We start from the raw sequence: 23,449 nt of genomic DNA, 5'->3' as shown, positions 1-23,449 counted from the left end.
AGGACAGACTGTTTTCATTATATCAGTAGTACGCCCACTTCATCGCCACTCGCCCACTCTATTACGAATATTTGTCCATGCGTTTTGACCTTTTTGTCTACTCGCTTGCGACGCTTTTAGGTCACCAAACAGCAATCCACTGATAAATCGTGGTTCACGTATATTACCGATTAAACATACAGCGGCACTCAGGATGTAACGATATCCAAACATCATGATACAATATTACGAGATGAAGGTCACAATACGATAATTATCACGATATTGTGGGGAAGTTGGTGATGAAAGGTCACAATATTGTAAAATAATGAGCTCATACTAAAAACAACCCACAATACAGGTATTGTGCTTTTGTACAGCAATGCATATAAACAACCTACAATCTCTAATAACACTTATGCACGCGTACATTGAGTTCATCCACATATTGACTCGGTTCACAAGCATATTATGTTCTCCTTCATCTGACCATTAACGTGGATTTTAAACATAGAAGGGCCAAAACATGCCTTGTGAACATTAAAGTGCACTAAAAAAAAAACTAGTCACCAGAGGGTGCTAGAACGGCACAAATGGAAATCAACTTGACTTTTTTTTTTTTTTTTGAAAAGATGTTCTGCTTTTAATATTGTGACATGACGATGATATAATGGGGCAGAGTTTTAATATCGCAATATCACGATATTGCCGTCGTTACGTCCCTAAGTGGTACCTTGACTTACAAGTTTAAATTAATTTGTTATGAAGAAAATAGTACTGTATAGTAAAAGAGTGCCAAGAATAGTCTGCTTGCAGTTACTGTACGTACAATAGTATTAGTTTGTTAGATTTATGGGTTGTGGCCTAGTGAATGATGCCAGAAGTAAAATGGAATCATTTGTTCTCTTTTCATGTTTTGTGCTGTTTCACATATAACTAGCAAAGGTAGTTAATTATTTTTAGTGACTTTTTAGTAGAGCCCAGACTTGCACCCAAAAACCACATTTGCTATTTGTTTACTGTTTAAGCAGCAAATCCCAAATCAACTCAAATGGGTTACTAATAGTACGGTACTTTTCCTGAAAAATGAAAAATCCAATTTGATCATAACGGTAAATGGAGAGCATTTATGTAGATAAATGCTTTAAACTTTTGGCATTCATTTCAATTCACATCTCAATTCGAATCACCACCAACTCACTCTTAGTTAATAGCAATTAGGTCTTCTCAATTAATGACACTTAAATAAAAAGTAGAGATGCACACACTACTACTGTTCTAGGTGTTTACATGTACAGTACTGCACAGTTATATTTCTGCCTGTGGTGCTTGCTGCAGTGTAAGGAAAGCATTACATGCGCAGTATTCTCCTGGGGGGTAACAACAATCATAAGAGCTACAACACCTCCCACAATGCCCTGCATGCCAATTACTCACACCCAGCCAAGGTCGAGCTCGCTGTGCCTATGTCAGTGCGGGGTGGGGGGGGATGGGATGGGATGGGTGATGTCTGGAGGATGCCCACATGATTAACTCTGGTCCACTGGGCACTGGGAAGGGAGGGGGCGGCGTGGCTTTCATCTCAAAATCAAAATGTGGATCACGCTGGATGGCTGACGGCTGTGTCAGCATGCCATCGTGCAAAATCAAAGTCGATCGCTGAGATGCTCAATAGAAAGCCCCTCCACAAATATACAGTTTATATATATATATATATATATATATATATATATATATACACATATACATATATATATATATATATATATATATATATATATATATATATATATATATATATATATACATATATATATATATATATATACACACACACACCAAAATGATGTCAGAAGTGGGATCCATGGCCTGCCCATGTGGAACGACCCTTGAGGCAACTGACCCTATTTGATAAAATACAAGGATGTTTAGGATGAGTTCGTTTTCCATCCAAATCCAAGTGTCAGAAGCGGGATCCGAGGCCTGCTGCAGCTCAAAGGACCCTTAAGACATGTATGTTAGACCCGAGGGATGATTGGTCGTCCCCCCCCCCCCCCCCCCCATCCAAACATGGTGTCAGAAGTGGGATCCGCGGCCTGCCCAGTGCGAAGAAAAGCACCCCCCAAATGTTTTTATTTCGACACAGTTCAGGAGGAGTTCACTGGCTTGTTCATGTCTCGGGGAAGTGGACGCAACTCCCCGCTTTGCCTTCTCTCGCTTTGTGGCGTGCTCAGATGTCACTTCATCTGTCTGGTCTTTATATCTTTCACCCCCCGCCTCCCTTGCGTGGCCTTGGGGGACCGAGGCATGGAACCGGGGGTGTAAAAAAAAAGTAGAAGGAATGAGCTAGCCGCGAACACACTCAATCTGGCTTGGCAGGGAGAAATGGAGTTGCGGAGTCCCGGGAGGAACTCCCTCACCTTCCCTGGCCCTGTACTCGCGCCAATGTTTTAAAAAAGATCTGAGCCCCACTTCTTCTGAGTAAGCCCCCCCTCTTTTGACAAAAGGGATACTTTGTGATCAAAGGATGGGCATTCATTAAAGTCCATAATCATTCCATCTTTTTAATTTTTTATGCCCGCCTGCATTCACCTTGAATGACGGCCCTGACTTAAGATGTCCGCCGCTTGACACTGGACTGACATTGGAGGGAGTCACCGCTGGCTTGATTGTGCAGTCTGGTAGTGAAGTGCAACTGGCACCCGCGGTAGCCATTTGGAGTCGGGAGCACAAATGGGGGAGGGGTTTGTTGGGGGTGGGCGGTTAGTTAACCGAGTTGTCCTAGTCCCCCCGGCGCATCCTGGCTGGGTCACAGGATGGTGAGCCAAAGGCGCTAATCATTTCAAATTATAAATTCCTTTTTAATTATGAATTATGCATACATTTTTAATTAATCTAATGTTCCTGTTTTTTTTTTTCTTCCTCGGAAGATCTCAATCTAATTACGCAGCATTAAGCGCGAGATTGGCAGCCCGTAGCCTCGACCCCGCCGTCGAACCTCACCTAACCTTTTCCCATCAATCTTGCCGTCGTCTCCGAGTGCTTCGTTCCATATTCTGCATCACTACAAAACGCTTGTAAACAACATCACGACTTAACATTCTCAAGCGACTGAATGTTTGTCAAGTTTGCCCAAACAATCTTTCCTTCTTTCAAGTTCAATGGCAATAAAAATGGCAGCTCGACATTATCTAGCATGGAGTCCTAGATTAAAACAATCTTATTTTTCTCAGAAGTCAGCACAGAGCAGTTTAAATTTGTTTTTAATGCTCCGAGTGCATCTGCAACTGAGAATTCCCAGGTGGTCTAATAACCCCCGGATGGCAGGCTATGAATTTGTCTTCATGCAATGAGTGTTTCACAGTTCAGTGTGAAGGTCTTTGTAAAACAGTGTTATGTGAGTGGCATATCAACTATGTTGTAGATTTATACATTTTAAGATGGACTGGTGTGACATCATTGAGCGACATAGATTTTTCCACAACATGGTGACAGAAGTGGAACATTTTAGAGAATTAAAACGCATTTGCTGTCATGTTTTTCACAAGGGAACAAAGATTCAGATGCTTACTTTCGAGAACTATAATGAGATGATGTTTACAATGAATCTCAGTCATTTGTTTTCATGCTTTCAAGAACAAAACTAAGGCTAATTTGCAAAAATGTGCTGTGCAATTAATCGAAATTTAATTACAATTTTAATTATTACACTCCACAATTATAAAATTGACATAATTGGAAACAAAAATAAAAAATTATTAATACAAATTTTGCCTTGTTTAAATTCATATGTTTGCACCTATTTTGTTTTAATATGACTACTGGTAATTTTAATAAATCTTGTTTGATCCAAAAGGAACTTGCAAAATTATAGCGTTTCAGAGAAATGTATTTGTCTTAATAAGCGAAGTGCGCATCTTGAAATCAAGGTGCATTATGGGTAATTCGGTGCATTATGGGTAGTTTTTAGGTCGGCGAAACTACCAAACGGTCATTGAAAATGAATTGGATCCAATGGAATAAGCTCTGATAGAAGCGTTTAAGCTGCTGGAAAGTTGCCGTTTCTTATTAACATGCCCATGTGGTTTACTGACATCGGGTAAAGTTGACTTGCAAGCTTTATAGGGTACAGTTACCGCAAAGATTGTCACCACTCTAATCTCCGCCATTCGAATTGATAGGGTAGTTGGTAGCCTCGTTTTTTCCCTCGCGCATGCACAAACTTTGTGCGCACTTCGCTTATATTTTTTACGTTTAAACATTTCTATTGTACCAAAAAAAAACAAAAAAAAAACAAAAACAGCCCCTATTAGAGAACTGATACAATCAAATGCTAAATTGCTAAAGAGACCAAAACTAAGATTAATTTATGTATGAAAAGAGAACTAAGGTTCACTATGCTAACATGATTTAGAAAAGAGAACCAAAATTCATATGCCAACATGTTTTACAGAGCTAAAATCAATATGCTAATGTTGGACAGACAGTTGAGACATATGATCCACTATGCGATATCGCCACCAGAGTTCCGTGAAAACCGCTGGCAGAAATGGCAGCCCAGATGGAATTACCCAACTAGAATAAAGTCACTAAAAAATACTCGTAACACGTACTAACCTGATAGCTTCATAAGCAGGTCAGTGGCCGTCTTGGTCGTGATATCCGGGCTGAAGAGCGAGGCCGCGGTCGGACCGCTGGGGCTGGAGCGCACCCCGACGCCCGGCAGGTCCAAAGAGTTGGCGCTGCTCCTGGGTCGCTCCCTGCCGATGCTAAACGGCGACAGCACAGACAGGTCCCTCTCCAGCGGCTCCTCCTTGATGTGGACGTGATTGGAGGAAGCCTCGCCCGGCGGGGACGACTGCAGCCGGGCGTCCGGGTGCAGTGGGGACACCTGAGACCCCCTCGGGTCGGCGCCGCCGCCAGCGTCGCCCATCAGGGAGCCCTCGCCCTCGGTGTCAGTGGTGAGCTCCTCTTTCACCTTGATGTCGGTGCGGGGAAAGTGCTGGTGGCAGCGCATGTGAAGCTTCAGGCTGAAGTGACGGGAGGACGTGAACGGGCAGAGCTCGCACTGGAACGTCTCGCCCCGGTCTTGGTGCTGATGTACCTGGAAGAGCAAAGGGAAGTGTCGCATTTAGATATGTACTTTCAGCCATTTATTGGAGTGGTACCACTGTAGTTCTACAGGTAGCACCTAATATGGGGTATATGCCACGGAGGAGGCGGGACTTCCGTAAGTCACACACCTGCGCTGTTTCCGTTTACTGTTTGCGCACTCTGAAACTCAAAAAGAATTTGCTTTTCCCACCGGTCGCTCAATCAGTGGAGGTTGCAGTTTGTGGATCTCACTCTGCTTCATCTATCCTTCCTTCCTCTCTTTAGTCTTTCCTCTGGTCTCTTGATGTCTCCCTAATCCCGAATTCGGATATAGCTGGGGTTGGTGAAAGATTCTAGATTTGTAACTCTGTGGGTGGAGGGTGGTGCCTGGTTGGTGACGGATTTCATGTTGCTTCTTCTTTCCTTCCTTTAATCCTTCCTTCGGCCTCCTGACAACTTCCTAACACTGGCGGGACTCTGAAGTATCCGGTTAAGGTGAATGGTCTTTATAACAGGTTTCAGGTGAATTAAAGAGCTCAAACTCGCATGCATGCACGCGCACACGCACAAAAATAAGGGACGCTGCCTATATGTCACAATAGTAACAGGAAACAGCGTATGCGTGTGACCTACGAAGTCCGTGGCATCTACCCCATTGCCTGGTTTTTGACAATGGAAGAGTGTCAATAGCGTATTGGACTTTATATATAAAATCAAATTCTGAATTTTTCAGGATTAACTGAACATGATTACAGACAGGAGGTTACGTAGTGTTCGCATCAACCTCACCTTCATGTGGGACTTGAGATTGTCTTTGCGGGCACAACGGAAGGGACACAGCGGACACTGGTGGCTTTTCAAGCCCGTGTGGATGACCATGTGTCTCTTCCAGTAGCTCTTGCGCTTGATGACCAGGCCGCATACAGGACACTGGAACGGTTTGCCACCGTCCTCCGGTGAGCCTTGAGAGGGTGCGACACAACGGTTGTAAGTGACATTTACAAAAGCCCAATTAAAATCAGTCTTTTATGTACTGTGTGATAATGCTGCAGCTTTGTTCCTGTAAAGAAATAAAATCCAAAGCCTTTTTCAGCGTGCGCAGGTCCGCAATAAACCTTTATGAAGACCATCGCGAGAAATGCCAGCTGGAAACGCGAGCAAAAACTTAAGGTGTTTTTTTTTTTTTTTTAAACGCCTCGATTATTGTTGTTGGCTTTATATCCGGCATCCATTACCGCTTAATTGGTCTTATTAGAAAGAGACATGATGGCATTACAAATTCTACGCGGGCCTGTCAGGACGGTTTCATGAGTATTCCGGCCGTGTTCCTCAGGAAAAAACATCTGGTAATCAGTGTTTGGCGAAATGACTGCGCTCAGCCATTCATTGACCTGAGGTGTAAAAGCTCGAGACTGCCTATTTGCAACAATAAATGGCCATCTGCAGCCAGAGCGGCGGAGAGGCACGGTGCAAAAAAAAAAAAAAGAAAAAAAAGAAAGAAAAAAAAGCTTACTCCAAAAAGAATCAGAAGGGCAGAAACACAAAGAACCCTCGGTACCCCGAGACATGTTTTAGAGAATAGAACGAAAATTAATATACTAAAATATGTTAAAAGATTTATAGTTAATATTTTGACATGGTTGAGATTCATTTACTAAGTAGTTTCGGAGAAAAGAACAAACACGAGCTGACTGACATGGTCTCGAGAACTAAGATTCATTTGCATGTTTTAGTGAGGAGAACCAAGATTTATTTGCCATCAGCTTCAAGAGAGAAGCAAATTAAGCTTCTTTTTTTTTTTTTTTTTTTTTAAAGAGATCAATGATTCATATGTATGCTGGCATGTTTTAGAGAAATAGGATTCTTAGGATAACATGTTTTAAGAATAAAACTCAAATTCATATGCCAAAATCCTTTAGAGAAATAATTCTTTTTTTCATATGCAAGTGATGAGTTCTTAGAGTAATATGCTAACATGTTTAACAGAACTAAGACTCATTGACTAGCATGTTTTAGACAAGAGACCTAACAGGTTTTAGAGTACAAAGATTAATTCAATCACATTCTTAAGAAGAGAACTAAGATTCATTTAGTAACATGTTTTACAGAAGATAATCATTTCCTAATATGTATCAGAAGTAAATGACCTGCTAATGTTTTAGAGAAAAGAACCATCATTGGCTGACGTGTTTTACAGAACTAAGATTCATACAGTAAACATGCTTTAGGGAAGAGAACAAAGACTCACGTTAAAAGGCAGAGTGGAGAAAACAAAACCACTGTGACATCATTTCACAATAAGTGATTCAATCTGAAGCACATTGTTGATTAACAAAAGTGTCTTGAAGGGCTTTTGCCAGAAGACAGCAGGCCGAGAGTTTGCTGTCTACCGCCCCACTTAAATTGTGTCTTAATAGCTTCTTTTCAAAGGTGTACGGCTCTGTACAATATATCATGCCCTAGTGTACAACCTTTTAAAACATTGTTGTTGTGCAGTCTCTCACGCAGACTAACAGCACCGCCGAAGCCTTTGGAAAATGTACGGAATTAAATCAACAGCTCCGGGCCAGGGTGAAAATGAGTATTTATTGCACAGGGTCGTTTTTGATGGCGAAGGGCTTTCTGTTAGGCTCCGCTTAGCCCAGGCCATCACATTGAGTTGTGCTCTTATGAAAATGCATATGCAAATCACCGCACATTTGGATTGATGGCGTTAAATCAATGAACGACGGATGACACACGGGTGCGGCAACGCTATTTGGTGCAGCATAAAACCTGCAGGGCTTTTTTATTTTTTTATTTTATTTTTTTTACACTTAAAATGTCTAGTAAGGTAAAGCGACAGCAGACAACAAACTGGATTTTGATAAAAAAAAATATATATATATATATATTTTTTTCCCCCAGAAAAAAAAACAAAAAAACAAAAAAACAATTGACTTTGAGGTAAAAATTATTGTTCCTCATAAAAATGTGATTTTTCTCAAAACGATGACAATATAGAACAAACTGAAGGGAAAAAATAAACGTTCTTTCCGCATAATAACTATTCTTGTTAAACCATAGTCCTAAATTAAAACTCAATCAACAAGTTGAAGCAAGTATGGTTGGAGAAATGTGAGGCTTTTTATTTTTTTTTTCTGCAAATTTATATCTCCCATTTCTTGATAGTGCGAGTAAGAGACGCTAATACTTTAAAATGTGTATTTTTATACATTTTTAGTTTAAATCTGCTCACTTCAAAGTTTTCTTTATATGGTCCATCACAGATTTCCAAATTTAATTTCACATTTCTAACTTTATAACCAAGATTTTTTCTTTTGTTTTTCTTTGTTTTGTATTTTATGCTATCTTTATTCTCCTCATGTTATGACATCCCCTCACATTACAGCTTTATTCTTAAAAAATGTTTTCCAGCTTTTGCGTCCACTTTCTTGTAGTTACTACTCAATAATGATCCTTAAAAAGTCCAATTAATGATCCTAAAAGTCCTTCACTTTTGTGAAATCAATCTCAGGGTTAATTAATTTATCTTTGCACGAGTACGAGCTCAGGGTGCAAAACGCCACGAGGATTGACTGCGAGTAAAACGCCAGTGAAGAAAAAAACAAAATGGAGTTGGGAGTGCTAAATGAAAAAGGAGCAGACGAAATGAGCACTAAATGGGCTTTACGGTGGGAGTGGTGCGGGGACGCCAATAAAAAACAAGGCATGGCCGTCAATAATCAAGGTCACATTTTTCAGTCTGGCGACCAAACAACATACCTGCATTTTTACAGCAGCGCTCGACCTTGACGGCTCGCCGGGTTACAGCAACCCACCACCCCGCCTTACCCCCTCTTTCACCGCCACCTTTTTAACATGCAGATCACACAATATTACATCGGCCGCCTCATCCGTCTGAAGTCAATTTCATCCCGCCATTTTAGATTTGCTCGGGGTTGCGACACAATCCTTCAAAAGTGGCCATCCATCTCTTTGAAAACATTCTGTTCTCCCCTAAAGGCTACTTAGTCTCGCCGTCTCTCTCTTTCCCCCTGTTTGGCTTACATGTCCACGTCTTCCAGAATAAACGGCGCGCAGGCGGCGAATGTACACACATCTGTATCCAGTCAGTGGAAAGTATGACGTGTTTGGCCTTAAAGTCTGCCCTCCCGATCAATGCTCCGACGGCTCCGGTTAGCGGGGTTCCACGCTGCCCGGACCCGCGCGAGGGAGGTCTCCACCCGCTGCTTTTTTGGCAGCCCCCCCGAGCGCAAACGAGCCCGTCGAGGAAGGCGGCGAGGTCTCGGTCGGGAGCCCCCCGTGGAGCCCGCACTGCCCTTTCGTGAGGCTTGCTTGGTTGGCTGACGCTTCGGTGTCGTTCTATGAAGGTAATTAAGTGGCTGAAACAAGTGGAGTTTCAAGGAGTGTAAAAAAGGACATTTATGACACAAAAGTCTTTGAGAACAAAGTTCCAAAATATTATTTTTTTGGGTAATGTTTACTACTACTTATAAAATACTATTGTGACTTTTGTTTTTTTCTATTAAAATTGCATTTTCCCTCGCGATATACTGTGTTCCCTCGTTTTCCGCTGGGGTTAGGTTCCAAAAAGTACCCGCAATAAATGAAATCCGCTAAGTAGTTAGCTTTATGATTTACTACATCTATTCTAAATGTTTTAAGGCTATAAAACCCCTCACCGCACAGTTTTTACACTTTTCTCATCGAGGCATTTACATTTTCTCACATTTCTCTCGTTTAAACATTCTCAATGTTCAGACCTTTAGAAATTTTATAAAATAGGTACATTAATGTAAAAAAAAAAAAAAAAATGCATGCAAAATTGCACTAAATAAAATCCGCGATACAGCAATGCTGCGAAGAGTGAACCGCGTTATAGCGAGGGAACACTGTATTGCTTTTAATTCTCAAAATGTTGTGACTTTATTCTCATAAGCAATTGTGATTATTTTTCTTTCTGTAATATCACTTTTTCTGCTGTAAGATTATGACTGTTCTCATATTGAGTCTTGGCAGATGTCCATCTTTTAACCACTTGGCCACGGCTGCCTGACATATGCATATCCTGACCGGGAATCAAACCCAGACCGCCGCGGTGAGAGCGCCAATTCCTAGCCAACACACTATTAGGGTTATGCCAGAAGATGGCACCAAAGCACTATTATTCTATTAGACAGGGCTTTGCAATTTCGCAAATTACTCTCTTTTTTTTTTTTTTTTTTTTTTTTTTGTCTTTAATCTCATAATGTTAGGTGTGTTTCACTGATTTTTTTCTCCTTTTTTATTCACATTAAATGTTTTTTTTTACCTCATACTAAATGCTCTTCCATTAAATGGCAAAAAGTATAGTAAATCTGTGCATCCAATTGTTACCCATCATACAACGGAATAAATCATGGACTCCGTGAGTCAACTTGTGTTTAATTAATCAGACCAAAATTTTACACTGTGTAAATCAATTTGGGAGTAAGCTGAGAAGAGATTATTATATTTAAAAATAAATACGCACTTTTTGTGACATTTTTGTTTTGTGGTGTGCTGTGAGATTTTTCAAATGCAAAATGGCTCAACGGTTGGGAAACACTGCAGTAGATCATATCAATTACCTGCTTGACTGTTGGGTTTTCCTCTTCCTTTGGGTGTTGAGGGCAACAACAGGTCCAGGCCCTGGGTGGGTGTCGACGGTGTGGGAGTTTTGTGGTTCTTGTCCAGCAGGGGCTTGACATCCTCTTGGAGGATGCCGCCGCCGCCGCCGCCGCCGCCACCACCCGACATTGGGGACCCTTCCTTTTTCTCGGTGAGCAGGTTCCCTGCCGCCCTGGCCGCCACCTCTTTGAGCAAGGCGGCCGATGAGGTCATAGACACGAGTGACAGGAAGGACGTTGCCGAGTTCTGCTGGTCGGCGGGCATGCCGGGTGTCGACGAACCGTGGCTCCGCTCGCTGACTTTCTTGGAAAGTGCGGCCAAGGTGGAGCTCGCCGACTGCGGGCTGAAAGGAGAGTTAAAGGCATCGAAGCGTACCACGTCCTCGCCCCGGGCGCCGGCCCCTCCGAGGGGCGGCACGGCGGACGAAGTGGTGGTGGAGGAGGCGGTGGCGGCGGCGGATACGGAGTTCTTGTCTTGAAGCACCGCGTTGGCCGCCGCTTTTAACTTCTGGATGGCAGAGTCCGGGGAGAGGCTGGACCCGCTGGGCGTGGAGCGGCCGGTGGGCGGCCACTTGTCGGCGACGCCCGCCCATACAAAGCCGCCGCCGTTACTCTGCGAGTTGAAGTGGTCCAGCGGCTCTTGTTTCACGTTGGTGTGTGAGGGCGTCAGCGAGGCTGGCGATGCCGAGCCGCTGTTGTTGTTGGCCAGCTTGCGAGCGAGCGCACTTAGCTGTTGGGCGTGGTGCGAAGACGGGGAGAGGGTCAAGGGCGACGCCAGGCCGATCGGCGGGGACTCGCCTCCCCGGGACGCCCGCCCCAGGAGGTCCCCCGCATCTAGCTTCAGCGAGCCGGCCTCCAGGAGGCGGCGCAGGTTGCTGCTGAGGGGCTTCCCAAGGGCGCGGGACGCCGCCTCGCCGTACAGCGACGACACCACCGACGAGACGGTGTCCTGCGGAGAGAAGGCGCCGCCTCCCAGTCCCAGCAGTTCCAAGGAGGCGCGGTGGACCGGCGTGGGACAGCCCGTCGGGCTCTCGTTGTTGGCGTCCGGAGACGAGCCCCTCGGCGGGAAGAGCTCGTCCTGGGTGTCGCCGTAGGACGACGACTCCGAGCGAGTGTCGGACGCGTTCCCGAACCAGCCTTCCTCCTCCGCAGCGCCACCGTCAGGCCCTCCTTCGTCATTGCTGTCCACATCTACAGATGGAGACATGAAGATTAAAAACTATGCAACTGCTGATATCAGCTTTAACAAGTCAACCCTTCTCTAAAATTAAGGCCAACTCCTTTCTAGACTAAACCAACTGGTCCCCAACCACCAGTTTGTGTACAGGAAAAAAATAATAATAAATAAATAAAAATCAATGAAAAAACATGACATCACCAAAAGTTGATCATTAAACCCAATAGAGTATGCATTTTCGCATTAACAACTGAAACCACCTGGAAAAACATCACAAAAGAAAGATTGCAGTTATGACGCTTATTTCACAAATACAGATATGTTATCAGAAAAAGGTGAAAAAAAGTTGCCACCCCGACACCCACTTTTCTCACCCAGTTGCATTGAAATCAAATTTTATGCGCATAATCCGATATCTGATTGTGAGATGACATCGCTGTGAGAATGTGCACACGGTTACAACCGCCTAACACAGGCACATGCAAATTGATTATGTCTTTTGGTGCAAGTCTGATGTGGGAATTTCATGGGATCTCTGCACGAAAGATGTGTTAACTTCATAATTGCTATTAAGATGGGAATCATCATCCAAGTGGTAATTGCCCGTGGAGATTTAAAAAGGTTTTCTGAATCTAATAATGCACCACATGTAAATTGCATATCCGAGAGACTTCTTTTGTGGTTTGTTGGGTGCTACTGTTTTGGTTAGCAACAGAATTCGTTCCCATTTGTGCATCTGTGAACTGAGGTCATCACAGTAATGGGAAGAGGCGGTAAGAATGGTGGAAATGAGTCGGACTCTGAAAATGACCACCATTACCTTGCTTAAAATGAGCGACCATTTTGAACATTCACGACGCAATTACCACTTTTAAACCAAAATAAAATGGGTGTTTTTCAATTCACTACTTGAGAGTGCCCTAAAAACAATTTCTTTTCAGATAATCTGGGCTCTCTGCAAGACGCTTGCGAGATGTTTTAAGTAATTTTGATTTCCCTGACATTTTTTTTCTTCTCCAAACCGTATTCTTCCCACCCTTGGTCTCAAGGAGTAACAGCGTTACCATGACAACCCGATCCATCTGGGAGGCTAGACAGCAAAGATTAGGGTAATGGAGGTTATGGAACTCCATTAATATTCATGAGCCTGCAAGATACCAACGGGGAGCCAATAAGGATAGGGTTAAGGTCACCCAGGGTCATTAATATACACTTCATGTATCAATATTCATAAGCAAAATATTACAGCTTGCCAGACAAGGGCGAACAAAGAGGAGTGAGCATTCCTGATACATATTAACAAAACGGTCAAGGGACTCTTTCCTGGCTTTGCATGCTACTGGACAAAAAACAAAACAAAAAACATTCGATCAAATTGATTGAGAAAACACAATTCTTAAAACATGTCTTCACCTTTCACAGGCCCAGCGACCTGCTCTGTGTTTACAGGCAAAAGCAAAACAGTTGCCAGGAAACGGAGCCCCGGCAGCCGGTAGGGATCATTATAGTTGGCTCGCGATCGGGCCCGGAACGGTTCAACGTGGTCGTCAAAAGGTGAACGCAGTCACCAACCAGCCACAACTTCTCACTTCCCAGCCTGCAAGGGCCCTCTCGAACTGCGAATCGGTTTCGTGACACTTTGTTGAACTTCCACTTGGTGGCGGCCATTATGCCACTTGTTGTCGACTGAAAATGACATCACAGGTGCTCAGGTCCCAATGACTTGTAAATTAAGCCACTTTCCATAATGTCTAAAGACATTTATTTCAGGAAATGTATTTAACCTTTGAGGTACCAATACATTGACAGGTAACAATATTCAAAAATTGATGAATGCATGTCCAGTACTTTCAAACAACCAAATAATTAAACGTTGTTTTGTTTTACCTTTTCATCAGCATATCACTTTATTGTGATATGTGTGGCAAGGGTGAACAATTTAGCAATATTGTGGTATTTTAGGTTACTCTGCAATTCCCCACTCTGAGTAACCACTTGATGCGTCCACACTAAAGAATGTCAACAGAAGGATGCATCTAAAGGGTACTTTGCAACCTGAGTTGGGCTGACCAGTACCGGAAGAAAGCAGGAGAGAAAAGAGCCCGGGCGTGTGAGTCATGCAGGGCAGAGCTCGACCCATTTCCATGTGACATGCGGAAAAGCAGCGAGGGCCACTAATGGCTGTAATGTGGTTAGCGGCAAATCACTAGATTGCTGACCCGAGGTGTCTCAAGCTTTGAGGGGGAAGCTCACTCTTGAACCTCCAAGTGAGCTACGAGCCAAATATGCCGCCAATTCGGCTTTTTGCGACAACCCTTTGGGCCTTTAGCCTCGCGGTAGGCAATACACTGCAAAAAAGAACATCTGTAATACGTCACAATATCTGTACGAGCCCACAACACATAGAACATTATTTAGTAGATGTACTACGAGAAACTATTTAGGGCCTTCAAATGAACCCAACATACGAGTGTTGTACGTGACTATCTTCAGTTAACTGTTAACCTGACGTACAGAACAAATTTTTTTAACATGAAGTTAGTATACGTGTGCCTTTAATGTTTAACACGCCTTTTTTTGTACACGTGTACAATCATAGAACGACGAACCAACGGACCTAAAACATACATTTTCGTTAACGCAAGATATTTTTGAGTCTTCAATGAACTCGAGGCCCACCACATACCGAGCAACACGCCTGCATAGTTGTTGCGTGCGTAGTTGAGTAACACAGGCTGCCTCTTTGAAGTGAATTGGAGACTACATGCTTTTTTTTCCCATCACCTTTTCGGTGAGCAGAGGGGGCAGGGGTGAGCAGTTAATACACAGAGAAGGAGCAGGATGGGGGTGAGGTAAGTTAGACAAAAGAGATCAACTTAGTTACGTACAAATATGCCTTTTGATTAATGTCTGTTCTTTTAAAAATATCTATCTATGATGCCAACACGTACTAGTTAGCCCCAAGGACAACATGAACAGCCTACGGGTGTGTTCTATATATAGCTCACCTAATGGGACACTGTGAATTGCTAAGAAGAATGTTAACTTTTTTTTTTTAACTCAACATGGCGAATGCTTCGTTAATTAATGTAGAAAATACTTTGTATTTCTTCCATCCATCCATCCATCCATCCATCCATTTTCTTGAGCGCTTATTCCTCACAAGGGTGGCGGGGGTTGCTGGAGCCTATCATTTGTATTTCTTCAAAAATACAATGTTAGAGCTGTAATTTGAATAGCTTGAGATCACAATATTTTTGTTCACATTTACATACACAACATGCATGTTTTTAGAATGCAGGTGAAGGTCGGTCCTAGACAAAAACTTTCTGACTGTGAATGTGACTTGCTAGCCATTACTCTACCGTGTTACCCTACATGCATTAAAATCAAACTTGTGGCACGGACAAGGTTTTCAGTTGGCACAAGCTCATCCCTGAGAACACACTACACCGCCTCAGAGATGATTTAAAGCGGACGGCACATTTGCGACAGCTATAACTGCTTAGCCTGCGGTATGGCGACCGGTCCCTCCGCTGACAGAGTGGCGGCGACGCGGATCGCGGCAGCGAGCATCTGCTCCAGAAAAAGGGGAAGCGTTTAGCGTTTTGTCGAGGCAAACAGCCTGCGGGGTGCGCAGCGGTCTGGACGCGTTATCGCTCACACGCACACACACGCGGGTGATTCAGCAGTACGGTCGGCCAGGAATGTTCTCGCCGGGTCACACAGACGTTATAACTCTGGTGCATTGTAGACAAAGAGGGAGCCTTATCAAGTCAAAGTGCAAACGCCGGCTGCACAAATAGCGGGTCGGTAATATGGTAGACGTACTGCAAGCTGCAGAGTGCGGTGCCAGGGATGTGTTTGCTGTATTAACCTTTCACGAGACAAGCAACGGGGAGTCAAAGCCTGGAAATTCAGCTAAAACGGCCGGAGAGTGTATCAGAGACACTCTCTTTTTTTGTGGATTTGGCAGCACCATTTTGATTATTTGAGGTCAGGGGGAGTTATCAGTCAAGGCCATGTCCACAAAAATACGTGTAGCCTTTTTTCGTGTTGCTTTTCTGTATAAAACGGCATAACCTGGCATTTTTCTGCCTTTGCAGGTATTTAGAAACAAAAAAACTCAAATAATATGTATGCAAAGGGGAACTCCGTAATGCTGGGACAAGTGTGTGAGGTTGAGGTAAAGCCACCTGGCACAGAAATACGCAGGGAAGCACTGTAAAACCAGCCTTTTTCCTTGTCGCTGTTCGGTATAAATAGACAGCAATATAACAATAAGCCGTACAAGTTTCCACCATTAGTATAATATGTATTCTGGGACCCCAAAAAGGGAGTGTTTAAGGGGAATTCCGCAGGGGTGTGAAGTTTAATGGCTTTGTTGAAAGCAATTGTCCCACACAAATCTTATGTAGCGGTACTTCACAAAAGGACGCTATCACTGTACGTAGGATACCATACGCATATTCTTCATGGCCGAACTCGCCTCCTTTTCAGGTCGCTTTTCACGAGGAGAAACTCTAGATTTTATTATGTCATCCTACATAGACTGGTAGATAGCATTATAGCCTTTTGTATTGCAACATTATGTTAGGTCATAACAGCAGGGTCCATCTTGTGACCGTCATTACAGCTGTAAGGACAAGTTGAAGTTAGGGGAAGAGGAGGGAAAAGCAAGGACTGGACTAAAAGGTAGGTCCAGTTGGGAGGGAGGTCACCCACCACATGACTTGTGTTAGGCTGCAGTGCTCACACACGCAAACATGCACACATATACACACACACAAAGCCATTCTGTCACTTAGCCAGGCATGAAAATTGGCCTCACCGACCTCAGGCCCTGAAGAGTGGAGAGGGAGGAGACGGGAAGGCGAAAGGGACGGATGGAAGGATGAGAAAGGGGAGGGCAGGAAAGAAGAGGAGGCCATTAGCCGATTAAGGGTGGACGGGGGAGGGAGGGTGCATCAATACAACGGCTATGTCAAAGGGAGAGAGACGTCCGAGATTGAATACAGTACGGAGGAGTGCAGCAAATGCTGACATGAGAAGATAAGCTAGCATGTAGCAGGCTTTTTCCTATTTGCGGGCATTTCAAGAAATACAACGCAACATGCAACAAACAAACAACTGTTCATTTTTACTGTAAATCATCAAGTGGTGGCTTCTAACAAATCTGCTGAAAACAGAATGGAAAAACAGTATGTTCAATAACCACAGTTCACACCCTGTTGCTAACCAATTCAGCAGCATCGGCCAAAGCACATTAGCAATCTATTGAATAACTGATCAATAAATTATATTTACTATACAATAAATCAGCATGGGTTATTAATTTAAATTTTAAAAGTTTTTTCCTGCAATTGGTTAATCAAAATATATTTGTTAATGTTCTATTCATTTGTCACATTACATCAAAATGTATTACAGTAATTGATTTGCTGTAAATAAAATTTAACAAAAATAAAATGGCAGTAAAAAATGTTGCGTAAAATTACGTTGTTACAAAATTGTTTAAGTAATTACAGTATAATTACAATTATTACAAATCGTACAATTAAAAATAGCTTAAATTGTGATTATAATGATTAAAATAAAATATTTATTTTATCACTTGAGCACAAAAGTTTGCTTACCCTTAGTTTAGGCGCTTCAAATTTAATTTTACCAAGCAGATGTTAAGACTGCAAATTGTACCAAGCAAAACTCATAAAGAACCAAATGGCAAATACTTTCATACTATTTTGGGTGTGTCAGACGTCCACAAACAACTGTTATGCTTGTGAATAAAGCATTTTGGCTGCAGTAGCGAGAGAAGTTCACATGAAGAGAATAATGCCGACTTTTCCCAAGTGTTAGCATTTTGTCACACCAAAAACCGGCAAAATCGACAGCATGTTGTAATCTGTTTTCAGCCTCCGAGGAATCCACTCTCATAGAATATTTCATGCAGGTTAACACCGGTGGTGAGTCACGTTTACACCACTGTTGAATATGCCTCCCGTGTTGTTACTTAAATGCCTTTTCTTTTTTTCCCTTTTTTTTTTAGCCTGACACCATTACGGGAGCGCAAACGGTGACAATATAGTTAAAATGAATGGAGGTTTTGCATAAATAAGAGGATGAATTGCATCAGGGCAATGATGTAAATTAGTCTCCGACCCTCTTTAACAGCTATTTTTATTTAAATGTCTCGTCGGATGTACAAAATGGAGGCGTTGTGGAATTGTACTATTAGTGTTGGCGACGCATTGTGCATATAAACATCCTGGACTAATAACTAGCGCACCTTTTTTTTCTTTTTTTTTTTGCATGACTCACACTTCCTGAACTCAAAAAGCTGTGCTGTATAAAACCCATTTGATTGGCCCCTAAAACGATGCACAGGTTGAATTACTGTGAACTACATCCTAACACAGCAGCCTCTCCCTTTTGACACCATGCACACCTGTTGGTGCACAACCTATCCCCCACACTACCCTGGAGAAATAATGTGCGTGAATGTGTAATTATTACAACAGAGACCACCATTCCAATTTGGAAATCCTTGTTCGCATGCCGCATTTCAATGCCTCAATGAAGTTGGCGACCCCCTTATTCCGCGTACAAACTCTTGGGAATCGATGTGAGAGAATGTGTAATTATTAAACCAGCCCGACAATCCACTTCACACTGTCCAGTTGGTGCACCCCGTCCACTGCACTCACCCCAAGGAATAAATGAATGAGTAATTATTATATCAGCTCACCAATCCACTATGAATCTCAAGTTGCACCTCCCTGATGGACGCTTGTGCAACCCCAGTTCAGAATTTTTATTTTTATTTTTTAAAGCCCCTTCAATATCCTGAGTCATGACGGTTGATGCACTACCGATCCCACGCATGTACCTCCTTAAAGGACACTTTACAACCCCCATATTCAGAATCCCCGTTTTCAAGCCATGTGCACCCGTTGATACACTGGTGGTAAAGTTGCCGCACCCCTTTCGCCCTGGTCACACCCCGGGGAAATAATGTGTGTAAGTGGGTTGTTATTATTTTATCTAACCATCATTGAGTCTTGACGGGTGCTTGGACACCTCCAGTTTGTGAATCCAAACGTGATTACTTGATATATACGCAGTTAAACCACCTCCATCCTTTTAGGCCTGTTGACTCCATGACACATCTAAGGCTATATGAGTGAAAATGTGGTGTGTTTTTTTTTTCCCTCCCCATAGTGCGAGATGCCAAAAAATGGAGGAGAAAAATAAACGGGTGGGGGTAAAGTGCACTTCATCTGCAATGAGGAATTTCAGAGGTCTGGCTGGATGCGGGGGGGTCTCAGCCCTTTCATTCCCCTCCAAGAACACTTCTCCTTCCTGTTTCACCTCTGGCGCAACGCCCGACGTCGCCACAGACCGGTGAGGCCAAGGCCAAAAATACACAGATGGTAATTTGTGCTACATTTCAATACAAGTCAACAACCACTGTACTGAACTATATATACACACACTATACTGTATATCCTCAACGCTGTTCCTCCCCGAGAGTGTCCTCTTTCCTCACATTCTAAACTGAAAGATGCACTTTTTAGGTCGGCATAGTGGCTCAGGTCATCAGTGATTACAGTTAAGCGATGTATAAGAGCCAAGTTTAAAATGAGCTAAAAATCTTAACTGTGACATTTTGGGCAACTTAAGAGGCATATTTCTCCAGAAAATTGTGGTCCAATTCCAAAACAGTATGCCCTTCAAGGGACAAGTTAGAGGTTAGTTGTACAAAATATCAATGTTGGAAACAGTGTATATCATGCTATATTGTGATTTTAATGTGATTGAAGTTGACTAAATAAACATGCTAGTCATGTTTTTGTTAGATAAATAAGTAGTGGTTTCATACTCGTAGAGGCATATTTTGAATCAGATTCTGAATGGTAACCCTTACGGACATTACACGAGGCTGTACAGGATTTGGTGTGTAGATCACTTGACCATGCTATAATTTCAAAGGTAATTGTGGTTACCCTTAAAGCCATGTTTTTTGTGTCCATTTGGCTTGATCGTGTCGAGATGCTCCGCATGGGATATTTCAGACTTTCCCCTGCAGCCTCAAATACAGCACTGCCACGGGGAAATGGTGACATTAAAAAGTGCAAAAGAGCTAAAGTGAAGGATTCTCGACGAAGCCATCCTGATCCACCGTGTGCCAATTAATAGAATTACCTTCCTCCTCTGGAGGACCGTTAGTCATTTGCCGAGACTCGGTTGCCGCCAGTGGAGCGTCTCTCCCACCATATTGTCCAGCGAGCGCTAATAAGGCAGTCCTGACCGCCGGGCGCGCTCATTAGCATAGCCTGCAGCCGTGGCAACCCCTGCCAGGGCCCAGCCGGACACTTAATTACTGCCACAGCTCCTTCTTCACGACATCCATACTCGCTGCCTTCCTTCCTGCGATCTCACCCCCTTGCCCTAACCTTCTTAACCCACCCGTAAGAAAGACACAGCTACGGGGAAGATGTGTGGCGATGCATTTTTCCGATGTGAATCCTTTAGTTAAGTATCTGCTCGTGGTCAAGGGTGAGGAACCTAGGGCTTGTGGGCCACATACGGCCCTGCAAGAGCATTTGATCAGGTCCACCTTGAACTCCTTAAAAAAAAATAAAAAATGAAGCACAGTACTTTGTTGCTAGCATCTCTTTTAGGGCATGTGACGCAGTTAGAAATGTCACTGTAGTTATCATGTAATGTTGGCTTGTCAAATGGGTTGTGAACCTAAAAAGGCCTTCGAAGGGCTGCTCGATAACCGGGTTTGTTCAGATTTAATTTGGGGAGGATTAGCAGAGTTGTGGCGCACCAGTCAGGCCGTAGGGTGTTAGCGCATCCCTCACTAGATTTTGACTTTCTGTCACCAGCGAATAGCTCGTCCAGCCCGGTTGGAATAGAAAAATCGCACAGCATATTTATGCCAGGTTTTACAATGGTTCAGTAAGTCAGCTGATTTTTCAAGATCTGTCTCTTGGTTTTTTTAGCGACCGAATTTAAAACATATTAAAATGCTAAACATCCATGCTGAGTTTCTTCATCCTCATTGGCTGCTGTGTTACTATGTCGTTACGCAGTACAAACGCATATCTGATCAGGATTAATCAATTACAACCAATCCTAAATAAACTGCAGCTTTTACGGTGTCTCCATCACTCCGACATCATGTCATATTTACATAAGAGAATACAAAAATAATGTAAAGTATTTCTGCATGCATCCATCTCCCACTGGAATATGCCTTGTATTCCCCTGGGTGGACCGGCAGCTAAAAACGCAGCATCAAAATGTCCCCGTTTTTTGCCAGTATGGCGGTTTACAAACAATACATGGACGCCTTACACACTCCCACCTTCCACCCTCCTACTCGCTCTCACTTCTCTTGCACAGACACACACATACAGACACAAAAACACAGATAAACACACACACACACACACCCCCACACACACACACACACACACACACACAATCACCTCTGTGAGCTGCTTCGGCATGCCAGAAAACTACACAGCAGGGTGATGGCCTGTTCTTTTCACACTTTTCTTGCCCAAAGAATTGCAGCCTGTCTTCTCGAGATTGCCACTTTGACACCCGTGTCTGCTGTGAATTAATTAAGATGCGTTTTCATCAGCAGCGGCGGCGGCGGCGGCCGAGTCCTGTAATTTTTCAGTCGTCACGAGATACAAAGTAGGGGTATGGTGCGCCAATTATGTTGGGGTGTAGAAGCGAGTGTGTTTGGGAAAGGCTGTTCTACGTAAACCACTCAACAGGGTTTGTTTGGATTTTTCTGGCAGTTGAGATGCGAATGACAGGGGTGGCTCAACTCTGTCGTGGTGCTAAGCGGCTGCATGGCTTCAAAAGCCTAAGAATGGCCATTCCACTATGTAAAATGAACAGAGCTGGTCGTAAACAGTTTGCTTGGAATTTTGGGTGTTCGATTGAGTTGGAAGGGTCTCCAATTTCTACTTTGTAAAATGAATATAGCTAGGGCGGTACAACTGTTGCTGCTTTTCCTGCTGGGTTGAGGGTGTTCCAGTGTTAGGAATGAAGGGTGTGCTAACTGTCAGGGTGTTGAACCCTGATTCTGGTTCTTAATTACTGATTGTGTTGACCAAACTAACTAACAAATTGTACTAGGCTTAAAAAAGTCTGTTCGACTGCATACAATTATTTTTGTTGGGTAGGGAGGGTTGAGGTGTCAGAGATTTATTTAAGGTTATTCAATGTGTTCAAAGGGGTGAACACGATTTGTTTTTGTGAGTTGGAGGGGGTGCACCAACTCACTCCAACTCAACTTCATGACGACCATCCTCTTTTTGAAAGAAAAATAATAATAAAAATCTCGTTTTTACTTGGCTGTCGCCGTGTAAACGCACCCCCAATGCTTGTCTCTCAGCATCCCCCGCAATGAGCAGAGGAGCCAAGAGGATGAGCGAAGGGGTGGGGGGGGACTGGGCACCTTTTGTTCAGCGGCCGCTATTGGTTTGACATCCGTTTGGCTGGGGCGCCACTAAAGGACGACGAGAACACTAATCAGGATTTGTCCTGGTCCCTACTCCTACTAGCACTCCTTTGCCGAAAAAGGCAAGCGGGAGAGAAAGAGAGAAACTAGCGAGAAATGCTAACCGCTAATTTACATGCAGGTCCAGGGAGGATGAGGGAAGTGGGTGGAGGTGTTATTCTGTTTCCAATCTCCATGTTAAACCAGGGCAGCGGATGGGAATGAGAGGCATTGTTGGCCACATGCTGTTACACCGATACCTGCCTCGCTTTTCCTATATAGAGACACATTGGCGACGATACGCTTGTTTACTCGCCGCAAGCGCGGCTCCCCATCGCTCGCCGTAACCAGGTTGCGACCCGAGGCTGCCGCATTCAAAGCCATCCTTCACTTACCCGAGTAGGCTCGGTGGCATAATGATCGCTATGACAACCGTCACTTAGAGCCGCCGGTAGGTGGAGGAGACGTGTCGGCTTCTCGTCTCCGCGCTGATGATCTCATTTCTGGCTGCCGGATACGACAAGGTCAAAGCGCTGAAAGTGCGGAGAGAGTGGACGCCCGCGAAATGCCCAGGACGCAACAGAGTTTTCAAACAATTACATGGTCCTGGTAATAAGGTGATGAGAACAGAATGCGCTACTGTCAACTTGATCAGTTTTAAAGAGGTTGCACTGCTTAAAAATGTTGGAAAAAGGGAATGTAAAAATTCATGTAGCTAGACAGTAAACGTGGTTTCTTTGGGGATAGACTTAGGGATTTTGGTGCGTTGTTGTGTGCCAACTCTGGTGGGATATCGTATGTGACATTCTCCATGATTTTAATCTATGTAGTAAAACCTGCTGGAGGAAACGCAAATAGGGTACATGTGCCTCAGAGCACTCCCCTGCTGAGTCTGGGGGATTAAAGGCATGACAGACAAGAAACCATGTGGGCTACGCCATCCATATCCATATGTATTCATTGCAACAAAATGGCGCTAATGCAGTAATGGGAATCACAAGCTCCTTTTACCACACTCCT

At 43.6% G+C, this 23,449-nt stretch overlaps 1 protein-coding gene across 4 annotated transcripts in view; it reads right to left on the bottom strand.

The window, feature by feature from the left end:
• Nucleotides 1–23,449, bottom strand: part of znf827 (zinc finger protein 827) — a 66,427-nt gene that overhangs the window by 30,814 nt on the left and 12,164 nt on the right. For all 4 annotated transcript variants that reach the window (XR_013283827.1, XM_077523471.1, XM_077523470.1 and 1 more), the window contains exons 2-4: nt 10,686–11,915; nt 5,863–6,035; nt 4,597–5,083 (exon numbers count right to left, since the gene is read on the bottom strand). Coding sequence is in view for 3 of the 4 variants with exons in the window: in XM_077523471.1 (XP_077379597.1) it covers nt 4,597–5,083; nt 5,863–6,035; nt 10,686–11,915 (1,890 nt within the window). In the remaining variant the exon portion in view is untranslated. The remainder of the gene's footprint in view (nt 1–4,596; nt 5,084–5,862; nt 6,036–10,685; nt 11,916–23,449) is intronic.

Source organism: Festucalex cinctus, chromosome 6 (genome assembly GCF_051991245.1).
Source record: "Festucalex cinctus isolate MCC-2025b chromosome 6, RoL_Fcin_1.0, whole genome shotgun sequence".
In the NCBI taxonomy this organism is placed as follows: domain Eukaryota; kingdom Metazoa; phylum Chordata; class Actinopteri; order Syngnathiformes; family Syngnathidae; genus Festucalex; species Festucalex cinctus.
This window is presented reverse-complemented; position numbering and strand designations above follow the sequence as displayed.